General features: G+C 46.1%; 1 protein-coding gene across 1 annotated transcript in view; it reads right to left on the reverse strand.

The window, feature by feature from the left end:
* Positions 1-218: 218 nt before the first annotated feature.
* Positions 219-20,928, reverse strand: part of LOC141975316 (uncharacterized) — a 63,686-nt gene continuing 42,976 nt past the window's right edge. Inside the window, exons 5-11 of the mRNA XM_074935610.1 lie at positions 18,529-18,622; positions 12,538-12,638; positions 9,245-9,371; positions 7,783-7,869; positions 7,259-7,322; positions 2,692-2,818; positions 219-224 (exon numbers count right to left, since the gene is read on the reverse strand). Coding sequence (XP_074791711.1) covers positions 219-224; positions 2,692-2,818; positions 7,259-7,322; positions 7,783-7,869; positions 9,245-9,371; positions 12,538-12,638; positions 18,529-18,622 — 606 coding nt within the window. The remainder of the gene's footprint in view (positions 225-2,691; positions 2,819-7,258; positions 7,323-7,782; positions 7,870-9,244; positions 9,372-12,537; positions 12,639-18,528; positions 18,623-20,928) is intronic.

The following is a 20,928-nucleotide window of genomic DNA, read 5'->3' on the forward strand; positions in this document are numbered from 1 at the left end:
TTGCCCAAGATCAAGGAGACAGTCTCTGTAGCAAGTGGGGCTCACACTGGGAACAGATGCTCAGATCACAGAAACTCTGTCATATACTCAGAAGTAAAAGACCATAATCCTCCCCAATGTTTAAACTAATGGCTACTTCAAAGGAATTCTCTTGCAAAATCTTGCTTTCTTTCAAGCCACAGGCATCCCCGGAACAGGACAGCTTTATGGCCAGTCCATCACGGCTACAGTTTGACAAGGGGACCAAGAAAAACACTCAATGGGTCACACCTCCTTCCAGTTAATGCTTGTTGCTGTTTAAGGGGTAAAAGATTTTCAATTAAGTATAGTGTAAGTACATGAAACTCCCTCCCTAAGATCCAAATGGCATGGAATACCACCAGGCTGTTTAATAATAGTTACCCTGAACTCAATGCTTTGGGAATCGGGTTCTTGGGACACTGGGCAACTGAATCAGTTTTTAAAGAACAAAACCTTGTGAAGAGTCATATGTGGCAAGAGCTCATAAGAGCTGCAATACTGGGTCAGATCATATTCCATCTTGCTCAGTATCCTGTCTCCAACAGTAGCCCCTACCAGAGCTTCAAGGGGAGTAAACACAACAGAGCAATTATGGAGTGATCCATCCCTCTCTTCCACTCCCAGCTTCTAGCAGTTACAGATTTAGAGTCACCTAAAGCATGGGGTAACATCCCTTATCATCTTGGCTAATAGCTATTGATGGAGCTATCCTCCATGAACTTATCCACTTCTTGCTTAAGCCCAGTTACACTTTTGGTCACCACAACATCCCATGTCAATGAGTTCCACAGGTTAGTTGTGCACGGTGTGAAAAAGTACTTCCTTTTGTTTGTATTAAATCTACTGCCTATTCATTTGATCAGGTGACCCCCTGGTTTTTGTATTGTGTGAAATGGTAAATAATGCTTCTCTATTCACTTTTTCTACAACAATCATGATTTTATAGGCCTCTATCACATCCCGCTTAGTCATCTTTTTAGTCTCTCCTTGTATGGAAGCCATTCCAGACCCTGGGTAATTTTTGCTTCTCTTTTCTGAGCCGTTTCCAGTCCCCACAGCCTGACATCTGCGGATCGGAGATCCACGTCCCCTCCACTAGCAGGACATGTGGTGGACAGGAAAGCACGGCAGCCATGCAGCAAAGGGCTGAGACAGGGCATTCAGAGTAAGGCATGGAGCTGAAGCTCAGGATCTGACTTTGGGAGGGATAACAGCCATTTCAGCTCATCAGGGATGGACTCAGATGACTGAGAAAAATGCCAAGTCTTGAGCCCACACTCCCCAACAACTACAATAGACTCATCCATAGACACCATTGGGAACAGACCCAGGCTTGTATATAGGGGAAATTACCAACATTTACTCCAGGGGGAATTTTGTGCCACAACACAGTGCAGAATTTGCACATAATTTCATTTCCCCCCTCCCCCCAGAGCAGAATTAGTGCTGCAAAGCTGCTGGCTGTCAGTAGCAGATGCGGGACCTAGCAGAGCCTGGCTCTCCAGCTTGCAAATACATGACACTGCCAGGGCGAGGGGGAGCTGGACTTTTCCATGCAGGTGCAGTTCCCAGCATGTCCTGAAGGAAGAAAGTGGCATGCAGGAAACTCTGTACAAGCCTGGGACCCAGCATCAGGCTGTTTCTCCCTCTGGATCCCTGGGTTCTGGGTGGTAGGGGGTGCAGGTGTCTGGGGCACCCCCTTAGTCCCCCACAGCTGGACTCTGGGAGGGTAGGGGGTGTGGATGCCTAAGACTGGAGGGACAGAGATTTCTCCCAAAGATGGGCCCAGCTGATGTGTGTGACACACTCAGACAGGTGCCCAACAAAAGCATAACAGAGAAACAGGAACTGGGTTGCTGTAGGAGTTTCTTTGACTCTCTACTCCTGGGGGAATCTTTTTTGCTGTCTGTATTGTTACAGACATACTGGCTGACAGGTAGTTTGAAAGAAGATACCAAAATAATTGAAACTGGTGTGATTATATTATTATTTTGACAAATAAAATATACAGAATTTTAAAAGATTGTGTGCAGAATGTTTAATTTTTTAGTGCAGAATTCCCTAAGGAATACACATTACTACACCACTAAGTGGGTGACTTCCTACGTGAACACTTATTCCAAACAATGGCCTTTTTCGTTTAGATTACATCCCCTTGGAAGTAACACTGGTAGGTTTTCCTGGATAGACACACCCTAGCTCTGAGATTTCAATCAAGTTTTGCAAAACCAACCAAATGCTACAGCTGCTGCACACGTGTACAGCGTCCACTGACTTCAGTAGCAGCTGAACCCGAAGAGCTACAACTGTGCTGAGCTCCACTGTGCCAAACTCAGCCCTGTTTGTAAGCCTCGACTTTTGTTCAACCAAGAGCGGTGAACAATTTAAATGTCAGATGCTACAGTAATGGGGGCAATACATGGAGCCTGACAACCTTTGACACAATGCCACCTACAGCAAAATAAAACCTGGATACAGAAGACACTCCATCCACTACAGAAATGCAGCTGCTTCTAGGGAGGATTGTGTTACAGAGCTCTCCATCTCCACTTGCTGATGGTGGTAATAAAAGCATTTCAGTTTATGTAGGGGAATGCTGACACACGGAATAAAAATACAGAGAAAAGTTATCCCGTTCCACTTTGAGCTAACATGTAGGTTCCAGCTTACAGCATGAGGAGACCACCAGCCGTTGTACTTACTGCTTTTCCAGGATAGGCTATATGGTAAGGACTTAGGTGCTCTCATGCCTGAGATTAGGTTACTCTTCTCTTCCATTACTACGCTGGACCCAGGGCTGAAAGAGATCAAATACGAATTATCCTACACATGTGTACTTCTTTTAGCCAAGTACCTTTTACTATAAATATTCAAGTATCTTTCTAAAACTGAAGACAACAGAGTATGTTAATTTAAACAAACCTTCATGCAATCAGAACAGTTACTTCTCCTCGCAAAGGCTAGAGAAAAGTGTGCAACATGTTGATGCCATCTACTTTGACTAAAATCCCCAGAATCAGTCATCCAGACAAGAAAGAAATAAGCCAAAGACAGCAAGAAAAACCAGAGTTAAAGCTTGATTATCAGTATTGCACTGCCCTCAACTGTAAATGGCATCTCAGCACACATGCCCTAGTCATCTCTATACATGCAGACTTCATGCAGACGTCTAACAGTGAATGCCAGTGAAAATGAGATAGGATCAGAGGCTAAAATAGGGAAAGAACAAGTTAAAAATTACTTAGACAAGTTAGATGTCTTCAAGTCAGCAGGGCCTGATGAAATACATCCTAAAATATTCAAGGTGCTGTCTGAGGAGATATCTGAGCCATAAGCAATTATCTTTGAAAAGTCATGGAAGACAGGAGATTCCAGAGGACTGGAAAAGGGGCAAATATAGCGCCAAATCTATAAAAAGGGGAATAAGGACAACTTGGGGAATTACAGACCAGTCAGCTTAACATCAGTACCCGAGAAGATAATGGAGCAAATAATTAAGCAATCAAATTGCCGAATCCTAGAAAATAATAAGGCGATAAGGAACAGTCAGCATGGATTTGCCAAGAACAAATCGTGGCAAAACCAACCTAATAGCTTTCTTTGACAGTGTAACAAGCCTTGTGGATGGGGGAGGGTAATGGTAGATGTGGTGTATCTTAAGTTTAATAAGGCTTTTGATATGGTCTCGCATGACCTCCTCATAAACAAACTAGGGAAATACAACCTAGATGGAGCTCCTACAAGGTGGGTGAATAACTGGTTGGAAAATCGTTCCCAAAGAGTAGGTGGCTCACAGTCAAGCTGGAAGGGCATATTGAGTGGGGTCCCACAGGGATCAGTTCTGGGTCCGCTTCTGTTCAGTATCTTCATCAGCAATTTAGATAATGGCATAGAGAGCACATTTATAAAGTTTGCAGACAATACCAAGCTGCAAGGGGTTACAAGTACTTTGGGGGATAGGATTAAAATTCAAAATGATCTGGACAAACTGGAGAAATGGTCTGAAGTAAATAGGATGTGTAACACTCCGTATTCATCATAGTGTTATTATTAGGATCATTGATTATGGCATAATTATGATGTTTTGTACAAGATCGGTCATGTAAGGTGTCATTGGAAAAATTATGATTTGCTGAATATGATTATCCTATTTGTATGCATGTATCATTTTTGTATTTGAAGTTATGAATATTGACTAGGTATCTGTATTTCAAAGGGGCTTACTCTGGAAAACACCCACAGCCAGCCTTTCAGGTACAACAGTGAAGAAGCCAAACAGTGCTAATGGCTCATCAACAAAGACAATGGACTGTGGAATAGCTTAGCCTTCCTGTGGAAGGCCACTCTGTAAGTTATGGCTGCTATGACTCTGCAAGGGCACGTGACCAGACCATGCTTCTGGACTCCATTTGGGGTACCTGAATTTTTCCACAAACTGGTCTGGGAACCAAGTTTGAAACAGAGCTCCTGCCATATGAAAAAGCTATATAAGGCAAGGAGTGACATCGTTGGTTGTTCTTCACTTCCCCACAACTCCACAGAGAGAAGCTCTAAAAGAAAAAGTCTTGGAACAGGGTAGGAGATCCCAAGCTGCAAAACAAATGCAGCTTGTCCCTTAAGAATCTGCAAGCCTGACTATCATCAGCCTAGGGTGAGAATTTGTTAATTCATATCCAATCTTTCTAGTATTTTCGGCTTATAGTTTGCAGTTCTGTTTATTTACGAGGTAATCTGCTTTGGTCTGTTTTCTATCATTTATAATCTCTCTTTTGTAGTTAAACTTTTTTGCTTTATCTAAACTGGTATGCCTGTGACCAAAGTGTCTGGGGAAAAATCTCAGCCTGGTTAACACAAGTATGCATTGTCCTCTCCACATTGAAGGAATGGCGAACTGGGTAATAAATTCATACTGATTGGGGTTTTGATCAGGGCGGGATGGTACAGCTCTGGGGTCCCAGACTGGGGGTTATTTTGGCTGTAGCCTCTCTATTGCTGGATCATGCAGTGGCTGTCCAAAGCCTGCATGAAACTGCAGCTGGGTGTGTCCCTGCCTGTGTGAATGCTGCTGGGAATGTAGGTCCAGGAGCCGTCTATAGCCTGTGACAGCAGCACAGTGCTGAGAGGGAGCCCAGGCTGGTGAGTCAGTGGGCTCAGTGGAACCCCAGTCCCAGGTGGCACCCCTGGGGGAACCCGTCACAGGATGAAATTCAATAAGAACAAATTCAGAGTACTCCACTATCAGTTGCACACATACAAAATGGGAAATGACTGCCTAGGATGGAGTACTGAAGAAAAGGATCTGAGGGTCATACTGGATCACAAGCTAAATAGGAGTCAACATCATTCTGAGATGCATTAGCAGGAGTGTTGTAAGCAAGACGCGAGAAGTAATTCTTCTGCTCTACTCCATGCTGATTAAATGTCATCTGGAGTATTGTGTCCAATGATTGGTGCCACATTTCAGGAAAGATGTGGACAAATTGAAGGAAGTTCAGAGAAGAGCAACAAAACTGATTAAAGGTCTAGAAAACACGACCTATGGGGGAAGATTGAAAAAAATTGGGTTTGTTTAGCCTGGAGAAGAGAAGACTGAGGAGGGACATAACGGTTTTCAAGTAGAGAAAAGGTTGCTACAAGGAAAAGGGAGAAAAACTGTTCTCTTTAACCACTGAGAATAGGACAAGAAACAATGGGCTTAAATTTCAGCAAGGGCGGTTTAGGTTTGACAGGAAGTTTTTCCTTTTGTCCAAGTGGTTGAGCACTGGAATAAATTGCTTAGGGAGGTTGCAGAATCTCCATCACTGGAGATTTTTAAGAGCAAGTTAGACAGACAGCTGTGAGGGATGGTCTAGATCAGTGGTTTTCAAACTTTTTTTCTGGTGACGCAGTTGAAAAAAAATTGTTGATGCCCGCGATCCAAAGGAGCTGGGGATGAGGAGTCTGGGGTGTGGGCTGCGGCCAGGAATGAGGGGCTCAGAGTGTGGGAGGGGGTCAGGGCTCTGGGCTGGGGCTGCAGGAGGGGGCTCTGGGTTTGGGGGGTTCAGAGCTGGGGCAGGGGTGTGGTGTTATCTCGGGAGGCTCCTGGTCAGCGGTGCAGCTGGGGTGCAGAGGCAGGCTTCCTGCCTTTCCTGGCACCGCGGACAACACTGCACCCCGGAAGCAGCCAGCAGCATGTCTGGCTCCTAGGCGCAGGGGTGCAAGTAGCTCTGCATGGCTCTCGCCCACAGGCACTGCCCCACCCAGCTCCCACTGGCCGGGAACTGGCCAATGGGAGTGCAGAGCCGGTGGTCGGGGCGGGGGCAGCGCATGGAGCCCTGGGGCTCACCCCCCACCTAAGAGCTGGACCTGCTGCTGGCCGCTTCCAGGGCGCAGTGCAGTGTCAGAACAGCTAGGGACTAGCCTGCCTTAGCTGGGCAGCACCACCGACGGGACTTTTAACAGTCAGCAGTGCTGACGAGAGCCGCCGCGACCCAGTGCCCTTCATTCCGCAACCCAGTTCTGGGTCACGACCCGCAGTTTGAAAACCACTGGTCTAGATAATACTTAGTCCTGCCATGAGTGCATGGGACTGGACTAGAGAACCTCGAGGTCCCTTCAGCCCTACAATTCTATGTCACTGTTACAGGCTGTAGAAGTTCATATGTTGATGACCTCTGATTAGACAGGTAAGGCGCAGTACAATGATTTGGGTGTTCAGGGGTGAGACAGAGATAATGACCAGACACATTATGCTTCATTTTCCAATCCCGCATTGTGATTACACAAACAACAAAATGATTATTTCTGACTCAGGCCATGAGAGATTAGATTAGCTGTCAGAAGTTTAAGCCTAAATTGCTTAACAGCTGACATCAGTCTGCATTTCTATCAAGCCCAGCGTAACAGTTTAGTGTTTAATACCCCCCCCCCCCACAAATACAGAACCAGTGGGGATTGAACCCACGACCATCAGCACTAAGAGTACTACAGTAGAACTAGAGGAGTAACCATTATCTGGTAGCAACAGTATGTTCTTATACTCTCATATGGATCTGCCACTAAAAGGAGACAGGAAACATTGACCCAGGGGCACAGGACTGTTGAGTCATGCCAGTGGGAACGCCCCCACCATCACCCCAAAAATAGGATTCATAAAGTAAATTGCATCTTCCCAACAACACAGCAGCAAGAGTTCAAAGTAGTCTGAAAGCACATCATTTATGGAAAGCACTGTCACAAGAAATACACCTTTTGCTACCTGTTGTTTACGCCACTACTGAACGTGCCCCAAACGAAAGTAGAATTTGATTGCTCCTGTAGATCTGCCAAAAGGAAACAGACATCACTGTGGCTCAGTACCGAGTAACTTCTGCAAGCGTCATAGCAACATCAAATAAGAAATACGACAGAGACGTTGCTAGGTTTACAAAACGGAATGAGAATTTTCTAAGGCTTGGCATAAGTGACAGCAGAGCAGACATTTAACTGAGAAATATAAAGTGTAAAGGTTATCATCAATTTCCATTTTCATCAAAGCACAGATGGTGCAACAGACTATATGGAAAACAACAGAAGTTCTGTAAAGAATAGAAGGCATGTGGAAGAGCCTGTGAAGCAGGGGAACTTAATTTGTTCAGGGACAGTATAATTGGGTGTCCCAACACATGATCTGTGCAGAAGGATCTATGGGACCTCTCTCTCCTAGTCCATGTGACTTCTTTGGGGACAAGAAGAAGGGAATAGCAGGCGCTGACAGCCCGTGTCCTCAGCCTACTTCCTTACCTCTATCCCAATCTTCGTCACATGGGGGCGGCTGCCACATGCTGACAATGTTCATCTTCTCTCCCTGGCAGTTATTTGACTGACTCACTTAAAGCAAAGAAGAGTCTTAGTGAGAAAATCTTTTTGGATAAAATAAAATCCTATTTTAGGTACATTAATCATTTTTTGACCTAGCTGTAGAATAGCTCTAGGCCTTGGAGAGGAACAGCATACACTGGAAGCTGATCAGGTACTCCCCTAGTCTTAGGAGCAAAACTCTTAGGCCAGGGATGGGCATTTTGAAGGTAGCAAAGGGATACAAAATCCATGAGAACCCTTTGGTGGGCCATACCTTAAGAGGCTATATATTGTCTAACTCAGAAAGGTTTGCTACAACACCGAATGTTTGGCAAGCCAAATCAAATGATCTGGCAGGGTGGATGTGGCCCCCATTTGCCAATGCCTGTTTTAGGCCTTTTCTAAAGCTAAACAATTCTGCACACATCTTTCAGCAATGGTGCAGCTGCTCCAACATACGAATTGGGAGAGGGTTCAGGTGTGTTTCTACTGTCATGTCACAAAAATCTTCTCAGGGTTTTTTCACTACTGTCATGCTCTAAGCCCTGTCTACATTAACATGCACATCATTGCTATCTTCAGTACAACTCTACATTTGCCAGAGAATAGGTATGTTTTCCAGTGTAGTCATAGCCGTATAGATATCAGTGGGGGGAAGAACTGGAACACGACCCACATAACCAAGTGATTTAGGTGCTGGGCTGACAGACCTGGATAGTGAACTCCTCATCACAGAGCAGACAGCATGGGCAGTGGTAGGGAAGCTTCTCCATACTCCCCTCCCCAACTTGCCCCACTCTGAACTGGAGGAACCCAACTCCTGTTGGGAAAGTTATTCAGCCTCCCTGGCTCAGTAATGGCTTTTCTGCTAAGATAGTCAAGTAGGATGTAACAGAAGGGAGGATTGTTATGATCTAGACACTTGTCCATTAAGAACTGGACTGAGACCAATTTATTTCACATATGCCACTAGACAGGCTATAAAGATTTTTGGTCACTATCAGGTCAGATCTGCACTGGAGACCCACCTCTCTCATGGCCACTATCTTTCCTCTCTAAGCCATCCAGATTCCCAACTAGATCTCATTCAACACACACAGTTTATGGCATAATGCACAATTCCCATTTTAATGCTAAAATCTCTGGCAGATAACACATGTAATGCAAGCCAGTTGCCTCTCAGATGCTTAGGAGAATTTCCATGGACACAGAATGAATGAAACTCAAGCCTTCAAGGACTCCTGCTACTTCAGGATCATGAAGCACTACAGGTAAAGGTTTGCTTATGGAATAATAGAGCATTAAAACAATCTAACATTAACAGCAAAAGTTACGTTAGAACTCCGTTAGCCCAAGAGTTCCCAAAGTGAGTTTACAGAGCCAAAGGAGTCTACTATTTTCTCACCAATGTCTTCCTCAATGCAGCTTTTGTCATCACAGCTTGATATATGATGGCTGATCTCAGCTCGGGGAACCTGATGGCGGGCATTAAAGGGGCATGTGTCTAGCTGCTTTGCAATTTCAGGGTGGTTCTAGAGAAACAGAAAAAGCATGTGCTATCTCACTGAATTCACCCAAACCCTTGTGTTTTCTAATCACTAGTGAAGGGTTTGTGCAATCTGCATCCTGAAATAGGTTGAAAAAATTAAAACAAGGAAAGTCAAACTTAGTTCAGGTCCTGAGCACAAAAGCAGTGGAAAAACAGCAAAGCATACGCATCCTTTATGCTACAGCCTATGTTTGTTTATTTTTACATTTAAACTACGCCCTGAATTTATCTGGCTGAAGATCAGCCCCAGAACAAGCACAGTGAAACTGTTGCAGTGTCAGCACTGGCATGGTTCAATGCACAGATGAAATTGCCCTAAGAAGCCGACCTGGGGAGTAAGTGCTTTGAAACCCTAAATAATTCAGCCACTTTATTTTTAAATTAAGTAAGCGACAAACTAGAGAACAAGAAGAAAGTCAAGGAAAGTGTGAATGATGGAGGCAACCTAGTGACAGAGGATGTGGAAAAAGCTAATGTACTTTTTTTGCCTCTGTCTTCATGAACAAGGTCAGCTCCCAGACTACTGCACTGGGCAGCACAGCGTGCGGAGGAGGTGACCAGCCCTCTGTGGAGAAAGAAGTGGTTCGGGACTATTTAGAAAAGCTGGACGAGCACAAGTCCATGGGGCTGGATGTGCTGCATCCGAGAGTCCTAAAGGAGTTGGCGGATACGACTGCAGAGCCACTGGCCATTCTCTTTGAAAACTCATGGTGATCGGGGGAGGTCCCGGATGACTGGAAAAAGGCTAATGTAGTGCCCATCTTTAAAAAAGGAAAGAAGGAGGATCCAGGGAACTACAGGCCAGTCAGCCTCACCTCAGTCCCTGGAAAAATCGTGGAGCAGGTCCTCAAGGAATCAATTCCGAAGCACTTAGAGGAGAGGAAAGTGATCAGGAACAGTCAGCATGGAGTCACCCAGGGCAAGTCATGCCTGACTAATCTAATTGCCTTCTATGACGAGAAAACTGGTTCTGTGGATGAAAGGAAAGCAGTGGACATGTTATTCCTTGACTTTAGCAAAGCTTTTGACATGGTCTCCCACAGTATTCTTGCCAGCAAGTTAAAGAAGTATGGACTGGATGAATGAACTATAAGGTGGATAGAAAGCTGGTTAGATTGTCGGGCTCAACGGGTAGCGATCAATGGCTCCATGTCTAGCTGGCAGCCGGTATCAAGTGGAGTGCCCCAAGGGTCGGTCCTGGGGCCGGTTTTGTTCAATGTCTTCATAAATAATCTGGAGGATGGCGTGGATTGCACCCTCAGCAAGTTTGCAGATGACACTAAACTGGGAGGAGAGGTAGATACACTGGAGGGTAGGGATAGAATACAGAGGGACCTAGACAAGTTGCAGGATTGTGCCAAAAGAAATCTGATGAGGTTCAACAGGGACAAGTGCAGAGTCCTGCACTTCGGAGCGAAGAATCCCATGCACCGCTACAGACTAGGGACCGAATGGCTCGGCAACAGTTCTGTAGAAAAGGACCTAGGGGTGACAGTGGACGAGAAGCTGGATATGAGTCAACAGTGTGCCCTTGTTGCCAAGAAGGCCAATGGCATTTTGGGATGTATAAGTAGGGGCATTGCCAGCAGAGCTAGGGACGTGATCGTTGCCCTCTACTCGACATTGGCGATGCCTCATCTGGAGTACTGTGTCCAGTTTTGGGCCCCACTCTACAAGAAGGATGTGAAAAAATTGGAAAACGTCCAGCGGAGGGCAACAAGAATGATTAGGGGACTGGAACACATGACTTATGAGGAGAAACTGAGGGAACAGGGATCGTTTAGTCTGCAGAAGAGAAGAAGGAGGGGGGGATTTGATAGCTGCTTTCCAATACCTGAAAGGGGGTTCCAAAGAGGATGGATATAGACTGTTCTCAGTGGTACCAGATGACCGAACGAGGAGTAATGGTCTCAAGTCGCAGTGGGGGAGGTTTAGGTTGGATATTAGGAAAAACTTTTTCACTAGGAAGGTGGTGAAGCACTGGAATGGGTTACCTAGGGAGGTGGTGGAATCTCCTTCCTGAGAAGTTTTTAAGATCAGGCTTGACAAAGCCCTGGCTGGGATGATTTAGTTGGGGATTGGTCCTGCTTTGAGCAGGGGGTTGGTCTAAATGACCTCCTGAGGTCCCTTCCAACCCCGATATTCTATGATAAGTCTCTGCCTGCGCTAGAGCTTAAGTCTTTGCAGTTAATTTAACCCTCCTGAAACAGGAGGGAAGTTACTCAATGTTCCAGCTGAGGCCACATCTATATTGGGAGCATTTTGCCAGTATAGGTAAACTAGTGTGGACATAAAAGAGCACTACTGGCCCCCACTGAATGAAGAGCCTTTACCCTTAGAAAAGAGCAAGAATACAAAGAGGAAGAACCCACTGCTCAGGCTTGCTCTGCATGGCTTTTATATTACTAGAGCTATGTTGGCTAGGGGCGTGATTCCTAACCAATACAATCAGACCAGGACATCATCTTTACACGTGGATGCAGTTATACCGGTATAAGTGCGCTTATACCAGTACAACTAATATACACTAGCACTGGAGAGCTTAAAATAAGATACTAGACTGAGAGGACAAAAGAAAGGAGCAGATTCTCCTCTTAAATATACAGCATTCTCGCCCAGGATAGAAGACTGCGAAGAGGGACTTGCAGACAGATGTACACTGAATAGAGTTATTAGCAATATAAAAAAAAAGATGGCTTAGCAGCTCTCCTGCTCTGATTGCAAAGTAAAGAATTAACTGCAACATCAGATCACTTCTGCTTTGGCCAGCCAGAAGGCATCCATATAACACTGGCTGCATTTGCTCCATGGCCTGAGTGGGAAGTAAATAGCCTGGTCCCATGAGTGAACTGTTGGAAGAGAATAGGATCCCATCACTGAGCTAGGTATTCTGAAGAACCTGTTTCGCCTTTCTTCAGGGTAAATGCACTGATCCGAAGGGCATTACTAAATATGAACTGGATGCTTTTACGAAGTGGTAAATGGAGGAGCGATATAAATATGAAATAAAGACGGCTTCTTCCAGCCTAATAGCAAGTGAATGCATCCTTCTAGCAAAAGGCAGCACAGCATACTGAGCTCACCATGCATTAGCATTTGCAAAAATATGATTTCCCAAGTGCATTAGAGACCTTAACATCCCATCCTACCTTCCTGCACTTTATAAGATGATAGGGAAACCGACAGGCCCTGATTTGATGATCATTATCGTAGGGACATTGTATTAACCTCTCTGGATCCAAAGCATCAACTGGAAGAGAAGGAATAAAAAGACAAAAGAAAAAACATTCTGTAAAACAAGATTTAAGTTCATCATCAACACAATTAACAAGAGTGGAAGCATACTAGGTACTGGAGCTGCCCTCTAACGGGGTTAAGCCATCAATTTTTAATAGCCGAGACAAAAATGCTAAACTGCTAAGTTGGCACTCGCTGTGTGTACCCAACCAAATTCACTTCGGATTTTGGGTGAGTGGAATATTCAATTAAAAATGAGGAAAGCGCAATCAGTAGTGCAGAGTGGCCAGTACATATTAATGACTATACTTATGCAGAACAGTGAGCTGGAAATAAACATTACTATAAAAACCCTTGAAGCTACCAAATTAGCTAGTTGTACAGTAGTGACATGCTAAGGATTGGCAGAAGCACGGCACTCTGAAGTAAATCCTTTTGCATTTACCTTCAGACTCCAAGGCCATCTCTGCTGGATTAAGAAAAAAATCAAACTAAAACAAACATGTCTGGAGTAAAGGATGCAATTTGCACTACAGTGCACTTGGCCCTGTAAAGTGCAGAGGTTGGCAGGTGCTTAAGAGCCCAACACTCACTGAACATAGTGAGGGCCTAAGTCACAGGCACTTTTTGAAAATGTTCCCTCCTAGTCCATACTATGACCCAGAGACAGGCATGAATCACCTTAATCACTTAACAGTTACACAGAAGGGACAAGGTAGGGGAGGACCAACTTCTGATAGTGAGACACACAAGCTTTCAAGCATACATAGACCTCTTCTTCAGGATTCAGTTTGTGTCCATGCAGCAGCTTTCTTGCCATCACAAATGTGTCTCCCCTCACACCTTCCATGCTATTTATCCACGTTTGTATCAGAGTACAGAGGGCATGCACAGAAAGGAACATGGGCCAATGGACTGTGGGAGGTTTTCTAGATAGCTGGAAGTAAGGGGGACGGGGCAGACTGATTACAAAGATCAGTGTTTTTCAACCTTTTTGATACCAGGGACCAGCTTAGAATCATAGAATATCAGGGTTGGAAGGGACCTCAGGAGGTCATCTAGTCCAACCCCCTGCTCAAAGCAAGACCAACACCAACTAAATCATCCAAGCCAAGGCTTTCTCTAGCTGGGCCTTGAAAACCTCTAAGGATGGAGTTTCCACCATCTCCCTAGGTAACCCATTCCAGTGCTTCACCACCCTCCTAGTGAAATAGTGTTTCCTAATATCCAACCTAGACCTCCCTCACTGCAACTTGAGACCATTGTTTCTTGTTCTGTCATCTGCCACCACTGAAAACAGCTTTGCTCTATCCTCTTTGGAACCCCCCTTCAGGTAGTTAAAGACTGCTATCAAATTCCCCCTCACTCTTCACTTCTGCAGACTAAATAACCCCAGTTCCCTCAGCCTCTCCTTGTAAGTCATGTGCCCCAGCTCCTTAATAATTTTTGTTGCCCTCCGCTGGACTCCCTCCAATTTGTCCACATCCCTTCTGTAGTGGGGGGACCAAAACTGGACGCAACGCTCCAGGTGTGGCCTCACCAGTGCCAAATGGAGGGGAATAACCACTTCCCTCGATCTGCTGGCAATGCTCCTACTAATACAGCCCAATATACCATTGGCCTTCTTGACAACAAGGGCACACTGCTGACTCATATCCAGCTTCTCATCCACTCTAATCCTCAGGTCCTTTTCTACACTGTAGCAGTGCATGGGATTTCCTTCCTTCCTTCCCAAGTGCAGAGTTCTGCACTTGTCCTTGTTGAACCTTATCAGGTTTCTCTTGGCCCAATCCTCCAATTTGTCTAGGTCACTCTGGACCCTTCCCTACCTTCCAGCGTATCTACTTCTCCTCCCAGTTTAGTGTCATCTGCAAACTTGCTGAGGATGCAATTAATCCCATCATCCAGATCATTAATAAAGATGTTGAACAAAACCAGCCCCAGGACTGATCCCTGGGGCACTCCGAATGATACCAACTGCCAACTAGACATGGAGCCATTGATCACTACCCGTTGAGCCCGACAATCTAGCCAGCTTTCTATCCACCTTATAGTCCATTCATCCAATCCACGCTACTTTAACTTGCTGGCAACAATATTGTGGGAGACCGTATCAAAAGTTTTGCTAAAGTCAAGATATATCACATGCACTGCTTTCCCCATATCCACAGAGCCAGTTATCTCATCACGGAAGGCAATCAGGTTGGTCAGGCATCACTTGCCCTTGGTGAATCCAAAGCTTGCAGCCTTTCTAAACAGTGTCAGGGAGATCTGAGGGACAGGCCATTGAGAAAGACTGACACAGGTACTTCGTCACAAGTAGCCATTTGTCCTAAGTGGAAAGTGTCCTAGTGTTTGTATGAATACTGTGCGCGCCTCAGTTTTCCCTATGCGTTGCACAAGTATCTAGGTGGGGGGAGAAGGGTGTGGGACCTTTGCAGATACCCCGAGAGGGAAGGTGCAAGTGCCGTCTAGCTCCCTGGGCCCAGACAATAGTTGTATCCTGGCAACTGATTGCTGGGCCCCATCCTCTGCACGAGCCAGTTGGAGGAATTGGAGAACAAAGGGAGGTGGAGGCCAGGTGACCGGTTTGCCTGGGGAACAGCATACAAGATGGAGGAGGGGCAACTGGGTGTGACTGTAGGTGGGCTGCTGGAGGCTGGTCAGACTCCTGGTTTGGGACTCAGGAGGAGAGACCCATGGCTCTGGGGCTCCTCAAGTTGAACTTTGCTGTAACTTCCTGCTTTCTGTGCTAAATAGATTCTGCTCTATGCTGTGTTCCAGACGACTAATAAACCCTTCTGTTTTACACCGCTGGCTGAGAGTCACTCCTGACTGCTGAAGTCGGGGGTGCATGGCCCCTTTGGAGGGCGTGTAAGGTTTCCCCAGGTGTCCTATTCAGGTGGCTCACTGCAGGGAGCTTATGGTGTGCGACAGGGATGCTGAATGCTCCGAGGTCAGACCAAGGAGGAGCTGAAGCCCAGGAGGCTTGTCCTAGTGAGAGTGTGCCCCAAGGGGCAGTCACACTGGAAGAGGGTCCTGGTCTGGGGGCTAGTCTTCACCAGACTCACTGCAGCTGCGCTAATGTAGGGCAGTAGTGTAAACGCACTATGAAGACCAGAGAGCGCTTTCCTGTCAGCATAATTACTCCACCTCAGTGAAAGGTGGAAGCTATGACAGAATGAGAGTGTGTCCCACTGACTTAGTGCCGGTGCGGACAGCTCAGGGGGGTGGCTTTTTCATATCCGTGACTGACACAAGTTACATCAACTTAAGCGGAAGCGTAGACAAGCCCTGAACTTCATTCAATGGTTCCAGAGCACCAAGCCCGTGCATCCATGAACTACTACTATGGGGGGAAAAAAGTCCCCAATGCCTCAAACCAACACCATATACCTGGCTAGGCCTCTGGAGAGGGCAGCACCCTTACCTGACCATGGTACTAATTAGGTCTGTCGATTAATCACAGTTAACTCACGCGATTAACTCAAAAAAAATTTTTTTTAAAAAATGAATCGCACAGTTACATTTCAATTGGTATTCTATTGTGTGTGTGTGTATTAAACATTTTCGGGTGTATTCCACATTTTCAAATATATTGATTTCAATTACAACACAGAATACAAAATGTACAGTGCTCACTCTATTCTATTTATTACAAATATTTGCACTGTAAAAATGATAAACAAAAGAAATCTCATTTTTCAATTCACCTCATACAAGTACTGACGTGCAATCTCTTTATTGTGAAAGTGCAACTTACAAATATAGATTTTTCTGTTACATAACTGCACCCAAAAACAAACCCAATGTAAAACTTTAGACCTTACAAGTCTCCTCACTCCTACCTCTTGTTCAGTCAGTCACTGAGAGAAACAAGTCTGTTGACATTTATGGGAGATATGCTGCCCACTTCTTATTCACAATGTCACCTGAAAGTGAGAACAGGCGTTTGTATGGCACTTTTGTAGCCGGCATTGCAAGGTGTTTACATGCCAGAGGTGCTGAACATTCGTATGCCCCTTCATGCCTCGGCCACTGTTCCAGAGGACATGCTTCCATGAGGATGACACTTGTTAAAAAAATAATGGGTTAAATAACATGTGACTGAATTCCTTGGGGGAGAGCGGTGCGCCCCCTGCACTGTTTCACCCGCATGCTGCCACAGATTTTCTGTTATAGCAGTCGCAGATGAATACCCAGCAAATGATGTTCATTTTAAGAACACTTTCACTGCAGATATGACCAAACACAAAGAAGGTACCAATCTGAGATTTCTAAAGATAGCTACAATACTCGACCCAAGGTTTAAGAATCTGAAGTGCCTTCCAAAATCTGAGAGGGACGAGGTGTGGAGCATGCTTTCAGAAGTCTTAAAAGAGCAATACTCCAATGTGGAAACTACAGATCTAAACCACCAAAAGAGAAAAATCAGCCTTCTGCTGGTGGCATCTAACTCAGATGATGAAAGTGAACATGTGTGGGCCACACTGCTTTGGATCGTTATTGAGCAGAACTCATCAGCGTGGACACATTTTCTCCTGCAAATGTAAACAAACTTGTTTGTCTTAGCAATTGGCTGAACAAGAAGCAAGACTGAGTGTACTTGTAGGCTCTAAAGTTTTACATTGCATTCTCAAACAAAACAATTTTTTTTGTACATAATTCTACATTTGCGAGTTCAACTTTCATGATAAAGAGATTGCACTATATTACTTGTATTAGGTCAAGTGAAAAACACTATTTCTTTTGTTTTTTTGTACAGTATAAATATTTGTAATGAAAAATAAATATAAGTGAGCACTGTACACTCTGTATTCTGTGTTGTAATTGAAATAAATATATTTGAAAATGTAGAAAACATCCACAAATGTTTAAATGGTATTCTATTATTTTTAAGTGCGCGATTACATTTTTCAATTGCTTGACAGCCCTAGTACTAACAGGATATTAACCATGTTGCGTCTGGAGCAAAACGCATTTTGGAGCCAGCCACTGGGAATAAAGTCTATTATGAATTATGGCAAGGACAGGGCCTTAATAAGAACCGTCACTTCACTGGGATGATCCCCAGGAAATTGATTTAGGCCCTGGCTGCACAAGACATGACTGTAGCTTTATAACCAGTTTGTACCCCACACAGCAAATTTGATCTGCTAGTTGGATCATCCATTTCTCCAGACCACAGACATGCTGCAGCTGGGGGACATAGTCCACTAGGTCAGTGTGGGAACTCACAAACCATGATGCACACTGTGGAGGACTGCAAAATGGCAACTTCCTGGAGCTCTTCATGCCTTGAACATCACTGATAAGAACGCTGCGGCTTGGCCGGATTGCATACACTAAATTAATAAAACGAACCACACACAGCTGAGTTACGCCCCCACTCCAGCCTTCCTGGCTCACAAAGGTTGGGGCATGATGTAGAGTATCTGCACCCAATACACTGCCTAGAAGCATTTGTCTCAGAACACCCAGGCCCCGACCCAACAACTACATATTACCCAGCCGGTCTCACACCCACCTTGAAAAACCTAGGTATTGTTTCTTGCTGTGATATTGACCCACATCATCCTTTATTGCCTCTAACGTTTGTGTGGTTTTGAATTGCAAGACCACCGCTGCACCTGGTTTTGGGTCCCAGAATGAAAGAAGTTGTGAACTGCTGCTCTAATACACAGAAGCATATATTCACCAAACTTAATGCCTATAGCGGAAAGTTACTCCACTCCCTCCTTTAACCAAGTTTAAGATACTTTCAAAGATCGAAGCGATCTCTCACTGTATCTTTGCAGGAACCATGAATAGAAACAGAGAATTGCAGGACTGGAAGGGACCTCGAGAGGTCATCTAGGCCAGTTCCCTGCATGAATATTAGAAGCCAGCAAAGAAACACTTACCATAGTTGCCTTCTAAATCCATTTGACTGATGCTGAAAGAACTGAAGCTTTGTTGGAGGACGCTTTGAGCCAGTCTCTGAGTGTCACTCTCCTCCTAAAAATATCAACCCTACAGACGAAAAATGAGGAGATTCACAGATTTCTAAGGCCAGAAGAGAATTATGATAATCTAGGAGTGGTTTTTAACCTGCCACTGGCAGACCCCTGGGGGTTCACAGATTATGTCTAGGATTTCCAAAGGGGTCCTGCTCCTCCATTCAAAATTTTTTAGGAGTCCTCAAATGAAAAAAAGTTGAAAACTACTGATCTAGGCTGACCTTCTGTAGAACACAAGGCATAGGACTGCCAGGAATTAATTCCCATTTGACCTAGAGCAGATCTTTTTGAAATCAAAATTGGATGTCTTTTGAAAATTTGATGGAGAATCTACAACAGTTGGTAATTTTTCCAATGGTTAATTATCCTCACTGTTAAAAATAAACCTTATTTCCATTCTGCATTTTTCTAGCTTCAACTTCCAGGCACTGGAAATAACTTTAAAGTCATTTCAATTTATCCATCACAGCTATTAAGTGTCAAAGATCAACTGCACTACAGCAAGTGGTAGACTTTACAACTACGCTGTGCAGGCATAGGATACAAGCTTATTCTTGGGGGCCCACGTATAATGTAGGGTACCGGGAACCACGTATTCTTGTGCTCCACAGAGAAAAGGTTTCCTCCAAGATGCTAAAATCCACAGATTTTTGTCAGAAACATCCTCTTTTCCCAATACATTTAAGAGGATTCAAAGAACCAGTTCCCAAGAAAAATTAAGCCATGTATTTGGGGAGCTCAGTTATCTTTTCTTATACACACTTAAAGTAATACTCCATCCTGAGCCCCTCCACCTTCCTGAGAGGTCAACACTTTTACACCTACCTTGTGGCTCATGATCTGTATGAAGAACTTGGTTCCTGATGTTTTAGTTAAAACAAACAAACAACACAAACAACACAAAGAGTTAGATTCTCTCCTGTCTTCACTGCAATTCATACAATTTGAATGCATCAGTCCTCTAAAAAAAATCCTTCCCCCCAAGATTATAAGTCTAAATAAGAGAGAATTTAAAGGACTGCACAGTCTAGAGACAACCTGAATCTCAGATTTGGTTGCTCATCAGAAAATATGTTTGCTACCCCGCCGGCCCAGCCGGGGAAAGGGGAAGGGGGAGGGAGGGGGAAGGGCTACCCGGCTGGGGGGAGGGGGAGGGACAAGGAGGGGAGGGGGAAGGGCTACCCGGCCGGGGGGAGGGAAGAGGGAATAGGTTACCGGCCCGGGGGAGGGGAGGGGAACCCGGCAGGAGGCGTTACCCAGCAGACTTTGCGCCGAACCAGGGGCGCGTGGTCTCAGTGCGAAGGCGGCTCCTGGAGCTCCGGAGCAGGCACCGCGAAGCTCCCTTGTCCTGCGCCGTGAGACCACAGCGAGGTGCTCACGCCCCCTCCCCTCCCCTCCCCTCGGGCACCCCAGCGAGGCTCCAACCGCCCCCTCCCCTCGGGCACCCCAGCGAGGCTGCTCAAGTCAGCCCGCCCGCGGAAGGGGCGGGGCGGGAGGGGCCTGGGCACTCGGCGCAGGGGTTAGCTGGCGCCCCCCAGGGTCGGGCTTGGATTGGAGCAGGCCGTGTTGGGAGGGCGGGGCGAATGGGGGAGTGCGGCTAAGGGGCCATGGTGCAGGCTGGGACAGCAGTGGTGGCAGGGGATGGAGCGCAGCCTGGATGGTAGAGCAGTGCATGCTGGGAACGTGGGTCAGAGGTGGAGCGGTGCAGGCTGGGACAGCAGGTGAGGGGCAGGAGCAGTGCATGCTGGGAACGTGGGTCCGAGGTGGAGCGGTGCAGGCTGGGACAGCAGGTGAGGGGCAGGAGCAGTGCATGCTGGGAACGTGGGTCCGAGGTGGAGCGGTGCAGGCTGGGACATCAGCTGAGAGGGGAGCAGTGCACTCTGGGAGTGCAGCTTGAGGGTCTGGGAGCTGTTTATGCTTAGGGTTACCAACTTTCTAATTGCACAAAACCAAACACCCTGCCCCTGCGCCTGCCCCTGCCCCCCTCTCGCTACATTCCCCCTCCCTCGGTGGCTCGCTCTCCCCTGCCCTCAATCACTTTCACTGGGCTGGGGCAGGGGATTGGAGTATGGGAGGGGTGAGGGCTCTAACTGGGGGTGCAGACTCTGGGGTGGGGCCAGAAATGAGGGGTTCAGGCAGGAGGGAGCTCTGGGCTGGGGCAGGGAGCTGGAGTGCGGGAGGAGGTGAGGGTTCCAGCTGGAGTGCGGGCTCTGGGGTGGGGCTAGGGATGAGGGGTTTGGGCTGTAGGAGGGGGCTCCGGGCTGGGGGGTGAGGCCGAGGGATTCAGAGTGTGGGAGGAGGCTG

Source organism: Natator depressus, chromosome 20 (assembly GCF_965152275.1).
Source record: "Natator depressus isolate rNatDep1 chromosome 20, rNatDep2.hap1, whole genome shotgun sequence".
NCBI lineage: Eukaryota > Metazoa > Chordata > Testudines > Cheloniidae > Natator > Natator depressus.